Here is a 16,319-nt window from a genome sequence, read left to right as displayed (position 1 = left end):
ACATCTCTATGGTAAGAGGACCTCCAGGTCCCCCATTAAATTAAAAAAAAGAAATAAAGAAATCCTTTTTACAAGGGCTAGGCAGTGGGGGTTAAATGACTTGTCCAAGGTCACATAACTAGGAAGTGGCTGAGGCCAGATTTGAACCTCACATCTCTAGGCCTGGCTCTCAATCCACTGAGCCACCCAGTTGCCCCAACAAGAAGAATTTTGAGCAAAGCAAAAGCCCATACGAATGTTCTTGTTGTCTCATTTGATCCTGGGTCTCCCACGCTTTTGGTTTTCTCCAAAGCAATCATGGCCCAGAGCCTGGGCCCTTTTCACATCTGCTGGGAATCTACTACCCTCCTTACCCAGCTCCATTTCAAGAATCCATATAGCCCTTAGAGATTTCCCCCCTAACCTCAGAACCCCATCACCCTTCTTAGGTCCCTGCCTTCCTTCCTTATAATCTCCTTTTCTCCATTCTACTTCTAAACTTCCAGGCTCAGGAAGAGTGCTGTTTATTCTTCCTCATAATTAGGAAGTAGCATTCTTCATAATACTCTCGATTATTCCACTCCACACAGTGGCTCAAATTCTGTTTCTCTGGAAGCCACCTGCCTATACTTGCATCTCCCCTCCTTCCCCTCTTAGGCTCGATGACCTAATGCATCCGCAGTGAGCTTGTTCTCTTTCTCCTCCCCATCCTTTCCTCTGTCACATGCTTCAGAACTTCTCCTCAGAATCTCTCCTTTGTACTAGTCTCAGAGGAGGAAATAGGTGACCTTTTTGCCATTGCCAAGAAGGCAGAGTCGATGGAAGATGACCTTAGAAGAGGAGGAATTGGTAGCTTGGGGCCTGGGAAAGACTTTCTGAATCAAATGGGATTTGATCAGAATCTTCAAATGAGCCAGGGATTGTAAAAGGTGGAAGGAAGGAATTCCATGCCTAAAGGACAGTAATGGAAAGGCATAAGGTCAGGAAATATAAAGAACAGAACATTGACCAGTGCCCTTGGATTCCAGAGTGTGGAGATAGATGGGCAAAGAGAGAAAACATTTCCTAAGCATTTCCTGTGTTCCAGGTACCATGCTAAGCTATTGGGTTAGAAAAACAACCAAACAAGTTAGTTTCTGCCCTCAAAGAACTTCCAATAAATAGGAGAAAACCTGTTTTAAAGAGGGAAGTTGGAAAACCAGGGGAGAAGGGCACAAGCAGGGACAATTGACAATTTGTGTGGAGGTGGTTGGGAAATGGCCCGGAACTGGACTCTAGGCAAGAAAAAGGGAGAGCTTGTTTGGGAGAGCCTAAGGCTCTGTTCAGGGAGGAGTAAAGATGATGGCTAGAGTGAAGGTGGAGATGGTTGGGAAGTGATCTTGGAGGCCTTACTCTGGGCTAGAGAAGGCCCAGAGTTCACCTGGAAGGGAGTAGAATGTAAGCTTATTGAAAAGTTAGGAAGGGGCCAGGTTATGAAGGGCTTTAAATGTCAAACACAGGATTTTAGCTTTGATCCTGGGGGTAACAGGGACTCATTAAAGGGAGGTGATAAGTTAGACATAGGTTTTTAGAAAATTGCTTTGAGAGCCAAGTGGAGAGAGAGTTGTCCTCCAATGCTCTCTGCCTCCAGAGAGAGAGCTGTTGGAGTCAGATGGGTGTGGATCAAAACAGAGAGTCTTTTACAGCAGTCTATTTATGGTTTTATTCTGGGGTTTTGGTTTTGTATGAGAATGTGCTTACAACAGTGGCTAATACTGGAAGGGTGTTTTACGTGATAATAAAAATAAAAGAAATAAAATCCCAAAAAGAAGGACTGAAAGCTGTCCTCCCAAGGCGAGAGGAACTTAAATGGCAGCTATGTGAGGAGACAGCAGTGAACTACCCTTGGGAGAGATGTTGAAGAGAGCTGTAGTGGCAGCTGATTGGATCTGGGGGATGAGTAACAGAGTCCTCACTGGTACCTTTCTGGGTCTCAGTCTCTCCCCTCAGGATTTTTACTTGGTGGGCAGAAGTGAAATTCACACCTTCTTTATTTTCCTTCACTGTTGGGGAAAGAATGACAGGCCCAGACCATCTGCTGTGCAGAGGGATGAGGGCATAGGCCTCAATCAAAACTCATAAAAAAATGGGTTCATGCCTATTAAGATTCAGTCTAACTACCTTCATATGAGAAAAACTAAGCCAAAGAGCATTCCCTAAACACCTAACTGCCTAACCCTCGGGAGATGGATTTTTTCTCTTACTAACTTTAGTCTTTAGGGTAATTAAGCCCATTTATCTCCACTGACAGGTTTTTCTTTCATAGCTAGTAATTCAGACTTTTCTGAGTGATCTCCCCAGGTGTTTCCTGTGGCTGGGTCCTTATTTGGTCTATTGTCTGTGTCTGTCTAGGGGCATTTTGTTTTCCCCAGCTAGGATGACTGTAAGTACCTTTAAGGTGCTGCCTCAGTGTCTTGTTTAACTGCCTCCCCCCCCCCCCACTTGCTAAATTTAGTAGTAAAATAGTGATGAGCAGATAATGGGTCAGCAGCCAAACTCAGAAATCAAGTGCCCTGTTCCAAGGAATCTGGCCTTCTAACTCCAAAAGGTTGGGGAGGAGAAAGAGGAAAAGAGAGAGGAGGGTAGTGGGAGAAAGAGAGAGATGGAAAAAGGGGAGAATATTATGTTGCTGTTTCTTGAATGGAAAGGTGGAAGTATCAGGAGACCCCAGCAAAGCTGGGAAAGAGTCAGTGTGCTTTCCTGGCTCCCCCTTCCTGTGCTGCCTGGTAGGGAACCGCTTCTGGCCCTGCTTCCTTTGCAGCCCCTTTTCTGGAGAAGGACTTCTAGGCTATGACTGTGGAAGGCCCCTCTGCCAGCTCACACTCTCACCCCTGACCTGGTTTTTTTTTGTGTGTGTGTTTTTTTTTCCTCTCTCAAACTGACTTTGCTCAAGGCCTGACCCTCGGCCTGAGATTGGATTATGGGCAGCAACTTTCTCCTCCCTAAATTGGAGACTAGAGGAGGCATTCCAGCTCTGGGAAATCATTGAAAGAGGCTGAACCTAGAGGGAGGCAAGTTAAAAACTTGAGAGCACCCAGGGAGCCATCCGTAGGCCTACCTTCTCAACCCTGGGAACCGTGAGGCGTCTCTGAAGGCTCTTCTTTCTGCCTGCTATGGTAAGGGGCCAGTCTGACACCATTCTGGTACAGGTTTTACCGGTGCATTGATATAATTTGGAGAGGGCTGCTGTTCACTTATTCCTGTGGAGTCTTTTTTGGAGAAGTTCTTTGGAGGGGAGAAGGCAGGGGAGACCTTGGGGGCAGCAGCTCCTTGGAGGATAAGCCTATATGGGACAGAAATGGAGTCTACAAGGCAGGTGATCTGTTTTATTAGGAAATTTTGATCTGGGTCAGATGCCAAAGAGGTTTAATAATCATAGTAATTGTGGTTTGCATTTGTATAGTGCTTTAAGGTTGGCAAAGGCCTTTCCATAGGCCCATCCCATTTGAGTCTAATCTATCATGAAATCAGAGGCTCAGAGTACTAGGATATCCCGGGTCAGTAATGACAGGAGGAAGGTTAGGGAGTGGGGGGAATGGCACGAAGTTCCACACGTTTCTTCCTGTAGTGGGAATTGAAGGCATTCTCAGAATTGCTAAGAAGAGCAGCATGGGAGTGGGGAAGAGATTTATTATCCTGGGAAGTGAGCTGCTCTTATACGGCTTTAGGCCATGTGTCCACGTTGCAGCCTTATCAGGTATCGGTGACCCCCTAACCTTGATATGGCCCACACTAGTAGTGACTGCTTTGTCCAGTTGTCCTGTGAGTCCAGGGTAGGAAACCCAGGAAACATTGCAAAAGGCTTTACTGAAAGGATGATGGGTTTTTATCTTCTAGAATCATAGATGGCCCAGAAAAGGAGATTGTGACTTGCTTAATGTCACATGTCTACTTAGTGGCAGATGCTGGAGTATCTTGGAAGGCTTGGAGTGATTTAGAGAAATAAGGTCTGATCAGTCCACAAACCTGCCTCACGTCCCCAGAGATAATGGCACACATAGAGCTGGGAGACAAGACTTGTGGTGTTTGGATTGTGTAGCTCAGATTTGAATCGAAAGAAAGGATTGACTGTTGCCCTCTCCCAAGGAAAGAAAATTAGGACCCACCCCTCCCCCTCCCACCTTGTTCTCTCATGCTCTGGGGGAGGAAAAACTGATAAGATATTCTAAAAGAGCCTTTTTTTCCCCCCTCTAAGTCCAAATGAAGCGGGGTCTCTCCTTTTCACAGGATTAAAAACTCTGGGAGAATTGGAGGAGAGAAACTGAGGGTCCAGGGGCATGTGGAACTGAGAGCCTTTTGCCCTTCGGAGACCTGAGTGACAAATGGTGAAGTATTACTGGATGGTTGTTTCTCTCCGGCTAGATTATGACCTCCCTGCAGACAGGGCCCATGCCTTCTTTGAGTACTCCACTGTGCTAGATATTTAATAGCCGGGGTATTTGTCAAAGGCATGGTATTTTGAGCTAGGAAGGATTTCAGAAATCATTTAGCCTGCTTCTCTTCTTTTACAAGTAAGGAAACTGAGACCAAAGAAAAGGGACTTCCAGAGTCACTCATGAGTGGTCAAGCACTAGAAGAACAACCCCTTCCCAGGCCTGGACAGACGTAACTTATTGATGGCACAAAGTTCAGGTTTTCCTATGACTCAAATGTCTTCTTCACCATCTGTTCTCTTGCTTTTGTCACTTGCTACATCCTGGCTTAGGTGCCCAGATTCTAAGCATTGTTATTTTGGGAGTTTCACCCCAACCCATGACATTTATAGCTTCGTGAATTGTTTTCCCACCTGGAATGGCTTTCCCACCCATCCTTCCTATCATATTCTTTTTGACTCCACTTCCCCAATTTGAGTGGCTTTCTTTCCCTGGTATAGAGTGCTGGGAGTGTTTTACTTGGCACTCACATTCTCAAAGCTTTTTCATTTTTCTTGGTCTTCTATCTGTCCCCCATTGGACCCCCCCTCCATTGGTCAGTGACAAGAGACCCTTATTCCCCTCCCTAAGCATTGCGTAATCTCTGACACTGAGCAGACAGAGACATTTGGATTTTAGAAGAGGGTGGGGATGAAGAACGGGTCACATGGCAGCTTCTGAAATAAAAGCCTCGGTAGAGGAAAAGGCTGGACAGGAAGAAGCTCTTTCTGGTAGAATTTCCCTCGTGAGAAAGAAGAGGAATTCTTTGCCCTGGAGGAACATCCCTAATAGCAACCTCGTTGGTCTGGTTACAACCCATCATCTTCAGGGAACCATCTTGTATGACTAAAGCTTTTTCCTCTTGTTTGAGTAGTAATTGTCTATGGGATTGGGGACTGCCTTGGGCATCAAGACTCACCTGCTAAGACCACAGGCTGGAAGCCAGCAAATGGCAGCAAATAGCACTCAATTTCTCTCACGACTAAACACACCATCCCCCAGTGTCCCAAAGATGGCCTCCAGAAACCCCCCAGAACTCCTGTGCTTCCTTCCAAAATAGCTTGTTTTCCTTTGATCTCATGAACGTAGACTCCCCCACTCCAAAGGTGCTGATGCTTTTGGATTCTGCCTCCTGCCCATCCCACTTCCTTCTGAAGAAGACCCCTCTGGACAGGCCTCACAGTGGCTCAAAAACCTCGGTTCCCAGTAGACTGAGTATTCGGTTATCCCTCATTCTAGCCACGGGACTCACCCACCTCCTAACAATGAGGGGAATGTTGTTCCCGGTGAGTAGAAAATGGAGGAAGGGTAAAGGCCTGCCTACTGCTGGGATAGATGACTACTTGGACTCTGAGCATCTGTTTCCTGGTGGAATCCTGGAAGGACCCCCTCTCGGGCCTGGACCAGACTTATCACTCTCTGAGCCTCTGAGTTTCTCATCTGTAAAACTGAGATGTGAGGCTCTGGTGCAAGGACTGCAGAGATGGGCTATATCTAAGGCATTTATTATAGGCCTGGTCCCTTGTGGGCAGGAAGTAGGAATGGACATTTTCTTATCTCTCCTCTTGGACCAAGCTGGGCCCTGGCACTGACTTATAAAGTAGGGAGGAATGGATCGTGTTCATGTGACCCTGGGCAAGTCACTTAGAACCCCCCCCCCCTCCCCTTGCCTAGCCTTTACCGCTCTTCTGCTTTGGAACCAACACATAGTATTGATTCTAAGATAGAAGGTAAGAGTTTTAACTAAAGGAAGAAAAAAAAGGAATGGGAAAAACAAGGGCAAAAGAAGAAGATGTCGGGAGGTGTACAGAATGTGCTTGGAGGAAGGCAGTCCACCATGTGAATCAACTGCATTGGTGAATGGGCCAGAGCTGCTTGAAAAAAAAAAGCTCTAGTCTGCCAGCCTGCTCACTGACTTTATTTGAGCCTCTCCAAACAGCTCCCTGATCCTCAAATGGAGTTATTTGGGGTGTGTGGCAGGGTTGGGGGAGAATCGGCTGATCGCCTGGCCCCAGCCAGGAGAGGAGGCTCTGATGGCCACGTTGAAGGACCCTTGAACTGAGGGTAGAGAAGAGAACAGCCGTGACCATCTCATTGACCCCCTTTTCTGGGCTCCCACAGAGGCTCTCCACCCCGGATCTCATTCCTCTGGCTCTTCCTCTCAACTCAGCATTTTGGGAAACAATTAGCCCAGAGAACAAAGTTTTCCCCCTGAGCAAAGTTCAGACTTCTGTGTTTGGGATGGCTGCTTCTAGTGGAATAGCCCTGGAGGCTGCCTGCTCTGGGGGGACGACAGCACCTTGTTCTTGAGAAGGTGAATTAATAAATCTAACCAGAAGATAAACAAGAAAGAAACTAAAGAGGCGACGAGAACTGAATGGGAAGAGGAAAGCATGTATATTTTTCTCGGTAGTACATGGCACCTACACAAAAATTGGCAGGTTTTTAGGGCTTAAAAACCTCACAGACACAGAAAAAGAGAAGACGAATGATGTTTAGTCATCGGAGTACAAGGCATTTCTGACTTTGGCATCCTCCCACCCCCAGGCCCCAGAAAGGTGGCTGCAGCTCCGTCAAGTGCAGTCTGCAGGCTATGGCTTCTTGGTTAGGCTGGATGCCCAGCACGAAGAACGGATTTCTCCAATTCTTAGCCATTTGCTAGAAAGACTTGTTAACACGGAGGAAACATTGTGACTTTCGTAGCAAATCATACCTCCTGACACTGGTGGTGGTGGAAGAGTTGTTCAGACTAGGCTTCCTGAGAAAATAAGATCGACCATCAGGAGTACTTTTGTTTTAGAATTATATTTCGCATCAGTTCCAGGGCAGAAGAGTGGTAAGGGCTAGGCAGTACAGGTTAGGCAACTTGTCTGTCCCATAGCTAGGATGTGTCGAACCCAGGGACCTCTTGTCTCCAGTCTTGACTCTTCAAAATAAATTTTAGAATCAATTACTAAGTATTGGTTTCAAGATAGAAGAGTGGGAATGGGGCAATGGGGCTTGAGTGACTTGCCCAGAGTCACACAGGAAATGTCTGAGGCAAGATTTGAACTCAGGACCTCCTGTCTCTATCCACTGGGCCAGCTAGCTGCTGCCTGGCTTGACTTAAGGGGCGATGCAACTGACTAGAATTTGGGTCTGTTTAAAGAGAGGAAGGGGCCGGGCTAGATGATCCCCTTCCAAAGGGGAGCCAACCTCCCTTGTAGAGTCAGTGAAACGCCAGGCCAGCGATCTCCAGAAAGGTGGTGCTTTTTTCAGTTTTGTTTCTGCTGGTTCCAGGCCCCTAACTTACCTTGGGCAGGGCCTTGACTCGGGCCTCCTGGGCCCGTGTAGACTGGAAGACTGTGTAGACTACCAGTGCCCAGGTAGGCGACTTCCTTTATGTCTAGGGGAGGAGGGAAGCCGTCGTGGCTTCTGGTGCACACTAGGTGGCAGTGTTAGCTTGGAAATCCCCTGCTTTCATGCCAGGGTCCAGGCCTCCTTTTCCTCAGCCTCACTGGAGAGGAGAGGACTCCAGGCCCTGTCCCTGCTCTCCAGCCAGCTGTCCGGGGGACATGGGAAGGAGAGGCCCCCCTGTAATGGAGCATTAATCCCGGGGCCCCACTCTAATGTGCAGACCACCCGGCCTCTGAAGGAGAGGGGGCTGGGGCAGAGCCAGGCCTTGCTCTCCCCAGAAGCCCCAAGGCAGGGCTACCACCCACTGGGCTTCCTCTGGTTCTCCTCATGTACCATCCCTGAGTGATACTTCCTTCTTTGGCCCCCCCAGAGTCCCCTTCCCCTTCCAAAGGTTCACACTGGCACCAGAATGCAAGGAAGCCCAAAGGGTGCTGCTTCCTTTCCTCGCCATCTCCTGAATTCCTTCCGATTCAGCCTCCCAGAGGACTTGCCTCCCTGAAGATCGGGGGTCCTTGCATTTGCCATTTGCCAGGGCTCTCTCGGGCGCAGTTCCCTAACACTGGGACATGTGAGGATCTAGGTGCCAGGTCCAGGCTGCTCCTGTCCCTGGGCTTTCTGAACTCCAGCTCTTGTCTAGCCGCCTCCCGTGCTGGCCCCGGCTTTTCCCTTTCTAGGGAGGGAGGCGACACGATGCAGCAGAGTGCTCTGGCCCACGACAAAGCTGGGTTCCGATCTGGCCTCCCAGGTTTACTGCCATGACCCCCAGTGAGCCTCAGGTCCCTCAACTCTCAAAGGGCAGGTCGGAGGCCCCTGCCAGCTCCGGGTCTAGGATCCCACAGGACCAGGAGGCCCTTGGGAAGGAAGAAAAGCCAGCCCAGACCTGAGGGGGAACCCCCTGTTCTCCAGCCTCAGGAGCCTTCTTGGTCTCAGGGCTTTTCAGTAAATGCCGCTGGCTCTCCTCTGAGCCTCAGGCCTGAGAGCATAGTGGCTCTCTAGTGTGGGCTTGACCACATGTGACCCCATCAATGGGTTTCAGGCCCACTGCAGGAAGAGGTTCAGCAGGTACAATTTACTAGGAGAGAGAGCCAGTCCTCAGATACTTCTGTAGCTGTGTGACCCTGGGCAAGTCACTTAACCCCCATTGCCTGGCCTGTGAGGCTCTTCTGCCTTGGAACTAATACACAGTATGATTCGAAGACAGAAGGTGAGGGTTTTAAACGAGCAGACTTGTTCCTGGGGGAGCGGCTGTGCCGCTGAGCGTGAAGACACCATCATTTTTTGGTTACCCAATGAAGGTGTCAAATCTGGAGCTCTTCAAAGTCAGCTCTGGCCACCTTTCCTTGCCTCGTTCTTTATGGGGCTCCCAGCCCCTCACTGGCACAACTGGCTTCTTGGGATGCACAGAGTGAAGTAGGGCTGCTCTTTGGCGTCACACCAGGCTGGCGCCACCATGGACCAGACATTGCAGTCACTCCCTGCTTCTCGGGCTAGCTCCCGTGTGAGCCCGAGCAGCTTCGTTTTCCCTGAAATGAGGAGGGGTGGAATGGATCTCTCCCTTTTAGTTAGCTCAAACCCACCCCCAAGCAGTGAGCTCTGGCCTATTGGATCTCGAGAGCCTAGCGCTGTCCCTGGCACCAGCAGGGAACGTGGTGGGTCTCCCAGGACTCGCTATAGCCAGAGGTTGTTGGGAGGCTCTGAGTGTGTCTTCTTATCTCTGGGAGAGCTGAGCAGAAGGACCATCCTTCCCCAGGGACAGCCGCCTGGCCTCGGTGACCAGGGCACCCCAGCCATTGACTGAATTCTCTTCCGCTCTCATTTGGTTTCTGAGAGTCTGGGAGCCCTCCTGAGGGCCAACCGAAGGCATAGTTTCCTCCCTCCTTCAGAGTTTGGCTCTCCTCCTCTGCTCTGGCTTGGAAATGCCACGGAAGTGGAGGTCTTATGGACAAAAGGTTACTTTGACTGTCTTATTGAATAGTTCTGTTTGCAGAGTTCTGCCCTAGAGCGTGAGGAAAATGGTCCTTGCGTCTGCTCTGACCCTGATAAAAGGACTTTATACATAGCGTGTTTTGATAAACCGAGGAAGAGAGTTTGCCTCTTTGTTTGCATTTGGAGTGATGACCTCTGGGGGTTACCAGGGCTTGTTTTCTTCCGAAATCCTCCAGATTCATTTTGGTGCCAGGAAAGCTCTGGAAGGGCCCTGCCCCACACCCACAGGCTGCTCCTGGCTCTGTGCGACCTTCGGACCTCTGCAAAGTCACCCGGAACCTCCATGTTGCTCTTTCTTTCTCATTGGGCTCTTGGGAGATATTATCTGAGAAAGCATCATATAAATGTCACTGCATCGTCAGCAGACAGGGGAGGAGGGCCTCCCCGCTCTCTACCTTCCCTCAGGAATCCAGGCTTCTTTTGGGACAGGTGTAGGTGGGCTCAAACCAACTTTAGAAGTTTAAGAAGCCAAACGCTGTGGCTCCTGGTGATCCTTCCAACCCATCTCAATGGAGCAGGCATAGTAGTAATAAACTAGTTCTCTGTACTCATCTCCTCCTTTTATATTTACAAAATGCTTCTCCCCACCCCATTCCCACATGGGATAGCTGCAACCCCTGGAGCTAGGTGCGCTTCAGCACACACGTAAGCACAATCAGACCTGCCTTCAAGGAAGACCAGAGCTTCAGGAAGAGGAAAAACCAAGTCATCTCAGAAGGAGAGAAGAGGATGTGTGGAGCTCAGAAAAACCTCAACAAGTGGCGCCTGAACTATTCTAGAAAGCTGGAAAAGCGAGCGATTCTGAGAGGCAGAGGGTAAGAGAGACTGGTGGGGGGAACCCCGGGGCCAAGGTGCCAAGGCAGGGGCCCGACCGTCTCAGATTGCAAGCAGTTAAGTCAGCTTGGAATGGTGAGCCTGCGAAGTAAATGAATATAAAACAAGACTGAGAAGGTAGGAGAGAGCCACTTGCTTTTCTGAAAATTCACATCACTTTCAGAACTCTCAGGCTTGTATCTGAGCTTCACCCCGAACAACCTGGTTTGACGGCCCTCTTTTGGGGGGCATCAATATTGCTACCTTCAAGTCAAGCAAAACAAATCCAAACGGTGGTTATGCCAGATATATTTTCCTCCATGTCTTGTGTTCATGCCTTATCTGACCAGAAAGACGCACTGTTTTTCATCATCGTGCTGGTTGGGCATTGCATTGATCAGAGTTCCTAAGTCTTCCAGAATTCTTCCTCCTTCGTTTCCAGTGTTGTTCTGTCCTCACTTCACTGTGCATGGGGTTCATACTACCCCAGATTGTCCGGAATGGAGTCTTTCATCATTTCTCACTGCCTAATAACATTCTATTCATTCCCTTATTGGCCTAAAGGTGATCTAAATGTGTGCCCACCTCCCCTCACCCCTTAGACACTAGTTCTTTTCTTTCCCTCTTTTAATCTAGTGCTGGCGGGTGCTGAATGAATGCTAGATGACCAAGTGACTACGTCCACCCAACATATAAGCACCTCCTCCCTCTTTCTGCTTGGATCCTTATTTATTTTGGTGCATTTCTACAACTAACTCTTAGATCTGATCCACCATTCTTTGTTTCTTAGAGATGAGTGAGTTTCATCCGATGCCCATTCCGCCACTCCTTATTCTTCTCATATCCCCTAATTCTGAGCCATACCAGGTTCCATCCCTTTCTTCCACCTTTTGCCCTCTTTTTCCCCTGTCCAAGTCCTCAGAGCAAAACAGATATCCTTAGAACTTCTTTTTGTTATTTAACTTCCTCAATAGTCTTTGAAGACAGAAAGTGAAATAATACGCTTCAGTCTACTGCATTCATACTCTGCATTTATTTATCTTTAAAATTTCTCCTTGGCTTTAGCCTTTTTATTCCATTGAAAAGCTCCCTTCTTTTCCTCTATGGAATTATACTCAGCTTTAAGAGTAAGTTACTCTTCCTTGTAAGTCTTTTTTTTTTTTTTTTTTTTTTTGCCTCCCTTTTGGCTTATTGTATTCCAAGATCTCTTGCTTATAGTTAAGGCTGTCAGGTTTTGTATGATCCTGATTGTGATTTAGAAGTTTGAATGTGAATGGGATGAATTCACCTGTAAAACAGAAATAGACAGCAGAAGAGATAAAATAACTATGTTGTTTATAAGAAACACACATCGGAAATTAATTAATTATTTACTTTTGGGGAAGGGGTGTTTTTCTATGTTCACATGATTCATGTTCCCTCCCTCCATTTAGAAAATCTGTGTAAAAGTTTTTGGCCCTCCATACCAGTGAAGAAGTCTGAATTTTTTCTTTTTCTTTTTCTGTTATAAGGTATTTACGGTACCTTATTGTAAATTTTGGGCTAAATATGCATTTCTGAATTTCTAAACTTTTTCTGTGCTATCTGCTGTCCTTACTCTGTGGCTTCTGCAAAACTTCCCCCAAATTCCCATTTAATTTCTTATGCTGACCCATGATATATTGAAACCACAACAGGGAAAGTCTCAGTGTGGAAAGGATGACTGTATTTTATTGTATGGATTTAAAAACATTTTTCCGAGAAGAGATCCAGAAGCTGGATCAAACTGGCCAAAGGATCTAGAACACAAGAAAGAATCCCAGAACTTATATTTCATGAATTTATTTCTTGCTTCATTTCTTCTGGGTATTCATGTTATTCTTATGGAAAAAATTTTTTTTTTCATTTTGAGTCTCTGCCTGCAGTAACTACAGTTCTTCTCTTGGGACTTCCACATTCATGATCATGTTTAATGCTAGTTTATGTTCTCTTCAATTTACTAGTCTATTCAGCCTTAATACTTACATCAGGAATTTGTGCTGGTGCCTGTGCTTTTGGGTGGTGTGGTTGACCCTGCTTGGGCTCCCCACTGTGATTCTTCTCTGTGACCTTCCCCCTCCCAAAATTAAGCCCCTCTTACCCATATTTAAGGTTCAGAACATTGGATCTTTAGGGTTCCCTATGGCATATCAGGGCAGAGGGGTAAGGATGGGTCCCTGAACTGTCTCTGGGCTGGCTTTGAGGCTGCGCTGCACTTGACCTCTTTCCTGTTGCCCCTAGAATTTTGACTACCCTCTTGTGCATTTTGGGGATGTAAGAAGTCTCTTACTATAATTTCTCCTAAAATTTCTTGAGCATTATTTGACTGATCTGGTGTGAGGTCCAGGGTTTTGCAGCAGTAGGTGGTTGGCAACTGGGCCACTTGCCTCCAGTCAGGCTGCCACCTTGACTGGAAGTCCCTTAAAAGGTCTCTGAGGAGGGGGAATGGTGGTTTTTTGTTTTTTGTTTTTTTTTTGGCCCAAATCATCTCCCTCCCATTTCATATCTCCTCATTTCCCCCTACCCCTGCCCCCACCTCCATTGAGAAAGCAAGGGGAAAACTCCATTATGAACACGGATAGTCAAGCAAAACAAAGTTAGCACTGACCACATCCAACAACAAATGTGCTTCAATCTGCTTTCTGAGTCTATTAGCTTTCTCTTTGGAGGTGGGCAGCATGTTCACCACGAGCCCTTTGGAATTGCGGTTGGTCATTGTGTTGACTTTTAAGTCTTTCCAAATTGTTTATCTTGACTATATAAATTGTTTTCTCGTTTCTGCTCATTTGTATTGTTCACACAAGTTTAGCCGTGTTTCTCTAAAACCATTCCCTTCATTTCTTGTGGCACAATAGCCTTCCATTGCATTCAGCTGTCAGAACTGTTCAGTCATTCCCCAATTGATGGGCACGCCACACACAATTTCCAATTCTTTGCAACCACAAAACAAGCTACTTTCAATATTTTTGAGCAGATCGGCCTTTTCCCTTTTTCTTTCATCTCACTGGGTTATAGACCTTGTAGTGGTATCACTGGATCAGAGGCATGCATAATTTAATAGATTGGGGGGCAAAGTTCCAAATGACTTTCCAGAATGGGTGGATTACTTTCCAGCTTCACTGACAGTACATCAGAGTAGATGTTTTCCCACAGTCTGTCCAGCTTTGTCATTTCCCCCTTTCTGTCAGCTCTGCTAGTCTAATGGGCTATTCCCATCTGATGGTAGGTTACCATCTTGAGGTGGTACCTCTGAGTTGTTTTTTTAAAACCCTCACCTTCCATTTTAGAATCCCTACTGTGAATTGATTTCAAGGCAGAAGAGTGGTAAGGGCTAGGCAGTGGGAGTTAAGTGACTTGCCCTGGGTCACAGAGCTAAGGAGTATCTGAGGCCACATTCGAACCCAGGACCTCCCATCTCTAGGCCTAGCTTTTTTTCCACTGAGCCACCTAGCCTTTCCCCCCCTTCAGAAATATTCATGTCTCTAATTGTTAGTGTTTTGGAGCTTTTTTTCATATGGTTATTGGTAGCGTGGATTTCTTCCTCTGAGATCTGCCTGTTTTATGTCTTCTAATTATTTATTATTTATCCATTTTTATCCATTGGGAAATGACTTGTGATTTTAATTGACTCAAGAAAGGGTCTCTCAGTTCCCACAGATGGCTAAAGAGGCCCTTGATCAAAAAGGTGACTCTGGCTAGGCAAATGGAGGAGATCGCTCCATTTTACAGATGAGGACATTTTGGACAGGGGTTTGTGACTTGTCCAAGGTCTTACATTAATGATAGAGCCATATTTGAATCCAGGTCCTCTTGCTCCCAGCATTTGTCTGCCTCCTTACACTATGATGATCAGCTGCTTCCCTCTTGGGGGCTCTACGGGACCAGTGGTAACTGCCTGGTCTTGAAACCATGTGGGACCTTATTTTTTGGCTCCATAGGAAAAAAGCTTATCCCTGACTCTGCTTTTCCTGGAAACAGGCTGCAAAGACCAGGTGGGAGGCTGAGATGTCTAGGCTCTGTTTCTGGAAATTCTAAGCAAAGCTGAGTTCCCAGGCAGCCCTGCGGTTTTCTCAAAGGCTCGTGACAGGTCTGCCACTGCTGGCTGGGATAAAGGAGATAGGGTTTGCTAGAGGAAGATGCCTGGGGGCCTGCCGTGTAGGTAGGTCTGAGCTCTCCAAGGGGGTGATGCTGGGAGATGGGGAGCTGAGCATCAGCTTCTTCACACTGCTGGCCAGTCCTTTGGGGTACTGGCATTGCCTGGTGGTCCTCATTGTTAACCCTCTTGCCCAGCTTCTGCTAGTGCCCCAACAGACTGCAGCCCATCCACTAGGATCTTATTCGGGTTCTTCTCCTTTAGGCCATGAACTGGTTTCAGTGGACACACCTCACAGGCTCAGTTCCCTTCCTGGCCTGCCTTTAGCCCCAACTGGACCTGTCAGGCATCTCCCTTTTCTCCTCTTCACGCTCAGGGCTTTGGGCCTAATACCCCAGCATGAGGGAGGAGGTCAGGAAGTTGCTTCACAGCAGCCTTCATTCTCCTTTCTTTATTCTTGGCCCTGACCTAGACTTCCAGTTGTCTGCTGGGCAGCTGGACTTTGGCTCCTGGGGCCAGTGACCTCGGGCAGATGAGGAGCTCCTAGTGAGCTGGCCTCCAGGATACCCTCCCCCATTCTCTCCTGCCCTCAGTCTCCCTTCTAGGCAGAGGCAGCTCCATTCTCTTAGCCTGGGAGAGATGCCCTGCCTGGCCTCAGCAGAGTAAATGCTGGGTGAGGCGGGTCCCCGATAGCGGGATGGGGCAGGCTCTCCTGTCTAGTCTCTCGCCTTATTCATTAGGTGAGTATTAATGTTGGCCCTCGTGGGTGGGCGCCTAGCAGCCTCTCTGGGCAGTAGAACTAAGAATGGGGGGGGGGGTGCCGAGCTCATTTGGAGCACACTCTGGATGCTGGGCTCCAGCTTGTTTGGGCCTCCTGTCTCAAGTAGGGGCTGCAGTGGGGAGAGCTGGGGCAGCTCTGCCGGGAACGAGATTGTGCGTGTGACTGTGTGGATGAGCGGGTAGGACAACAATTTCCAGGGTCCTTCCTGACTCCAGGGCTGAGTGCCTGCCAAGGGTTTGCGGGTTATATGTGGCGGGTCACAGGGAATGTGGGCAGCATCAATCCTCACAGTGTGGATGGAGGCTGGCAGAGATGCCTCTTGGTCCCTGAAGTTGTACTTGTAGGTGAGCAGGTGATGCCCAGGGAGCGCCTTCCTCCCTGCCCTGCCTAGGGGTGCCCCAGGAGCTCCTGCTCAGCTTTGCGATATTGCCCTTGGCTCTGCCCATCACAGAGCTAGGACTGGATGCTTTGCTGCCCTTGAGGCAGTTTTCCCTTTCCCTGTCCACAGACACCTGCCTGGTCTCGTTCCTGTCTCAGCAGCTGCTGGCCAGGCTCCCACATTAGTCTTGGTCTCCGTTTGGTCTCCTTGGTCTCCTCAGGCTGAGGCCTGTTCAGATTTGTGACCTCAGTGAATGGAAAGGGATCGGCCGTCCAGCCAACAGTGACTGCTGCTAGGGAGAATCTGAAGATGACTGAAGCAATCTCTGCCCAAAGAACTGTAAAGGCCCGTAGGGATGGTCAGGGCGGAGCCAGAGAAGGAAGAAGGCCCATCCCACACCGAGGGGGCAATTCAAGAAAGATT

At 48.1% G+C, this 16,319-nt stretch overlaps 1 protein-coding gene across 1 annotated transcript in view; it reads left to right on the top strand.

Annotated features, from left to right (window-relative positions):
- Nucleotides 1–3,043: 3,043 nt before the first annotated feature.
- Nucleotides 3,044–16,319, top strand: part of PC (pyruvate carboxylase) — a 49,526-nt gene continuing 36,250 nt past the window's right edge. Inside the window, exon 1 of the mRNA XM_044681294.1 lies at nt 3,044–3,134. Coding sequence (XP_044537229.1) covers nt 3,132–3,134 — 3 coding nt within the window. The 5' untranslated portion in view covers nt 3,044–3,131. The remainder of the gene's footprint in view (nt 3,135–16,319) is intronic.

Source organism: Gracilinanus agilis, chromosome 6 (genome assembly GCF_016433145.1).
Source record: "Gracilinanus agilis isolate LMUSP501 chromosome 6, AgileGrace, whole genome shotgun sequence".
Classification (NCBI taxonomy): Eukaryota; Metazoa; Chordata; class Mammalia; order Didelphimorphia; family Didelphidae; genus Gracilinanus; species Gracilinanus agilis.
This window is presented reverse-complemented; position numbering and strand designations above follow the sequence as displayed.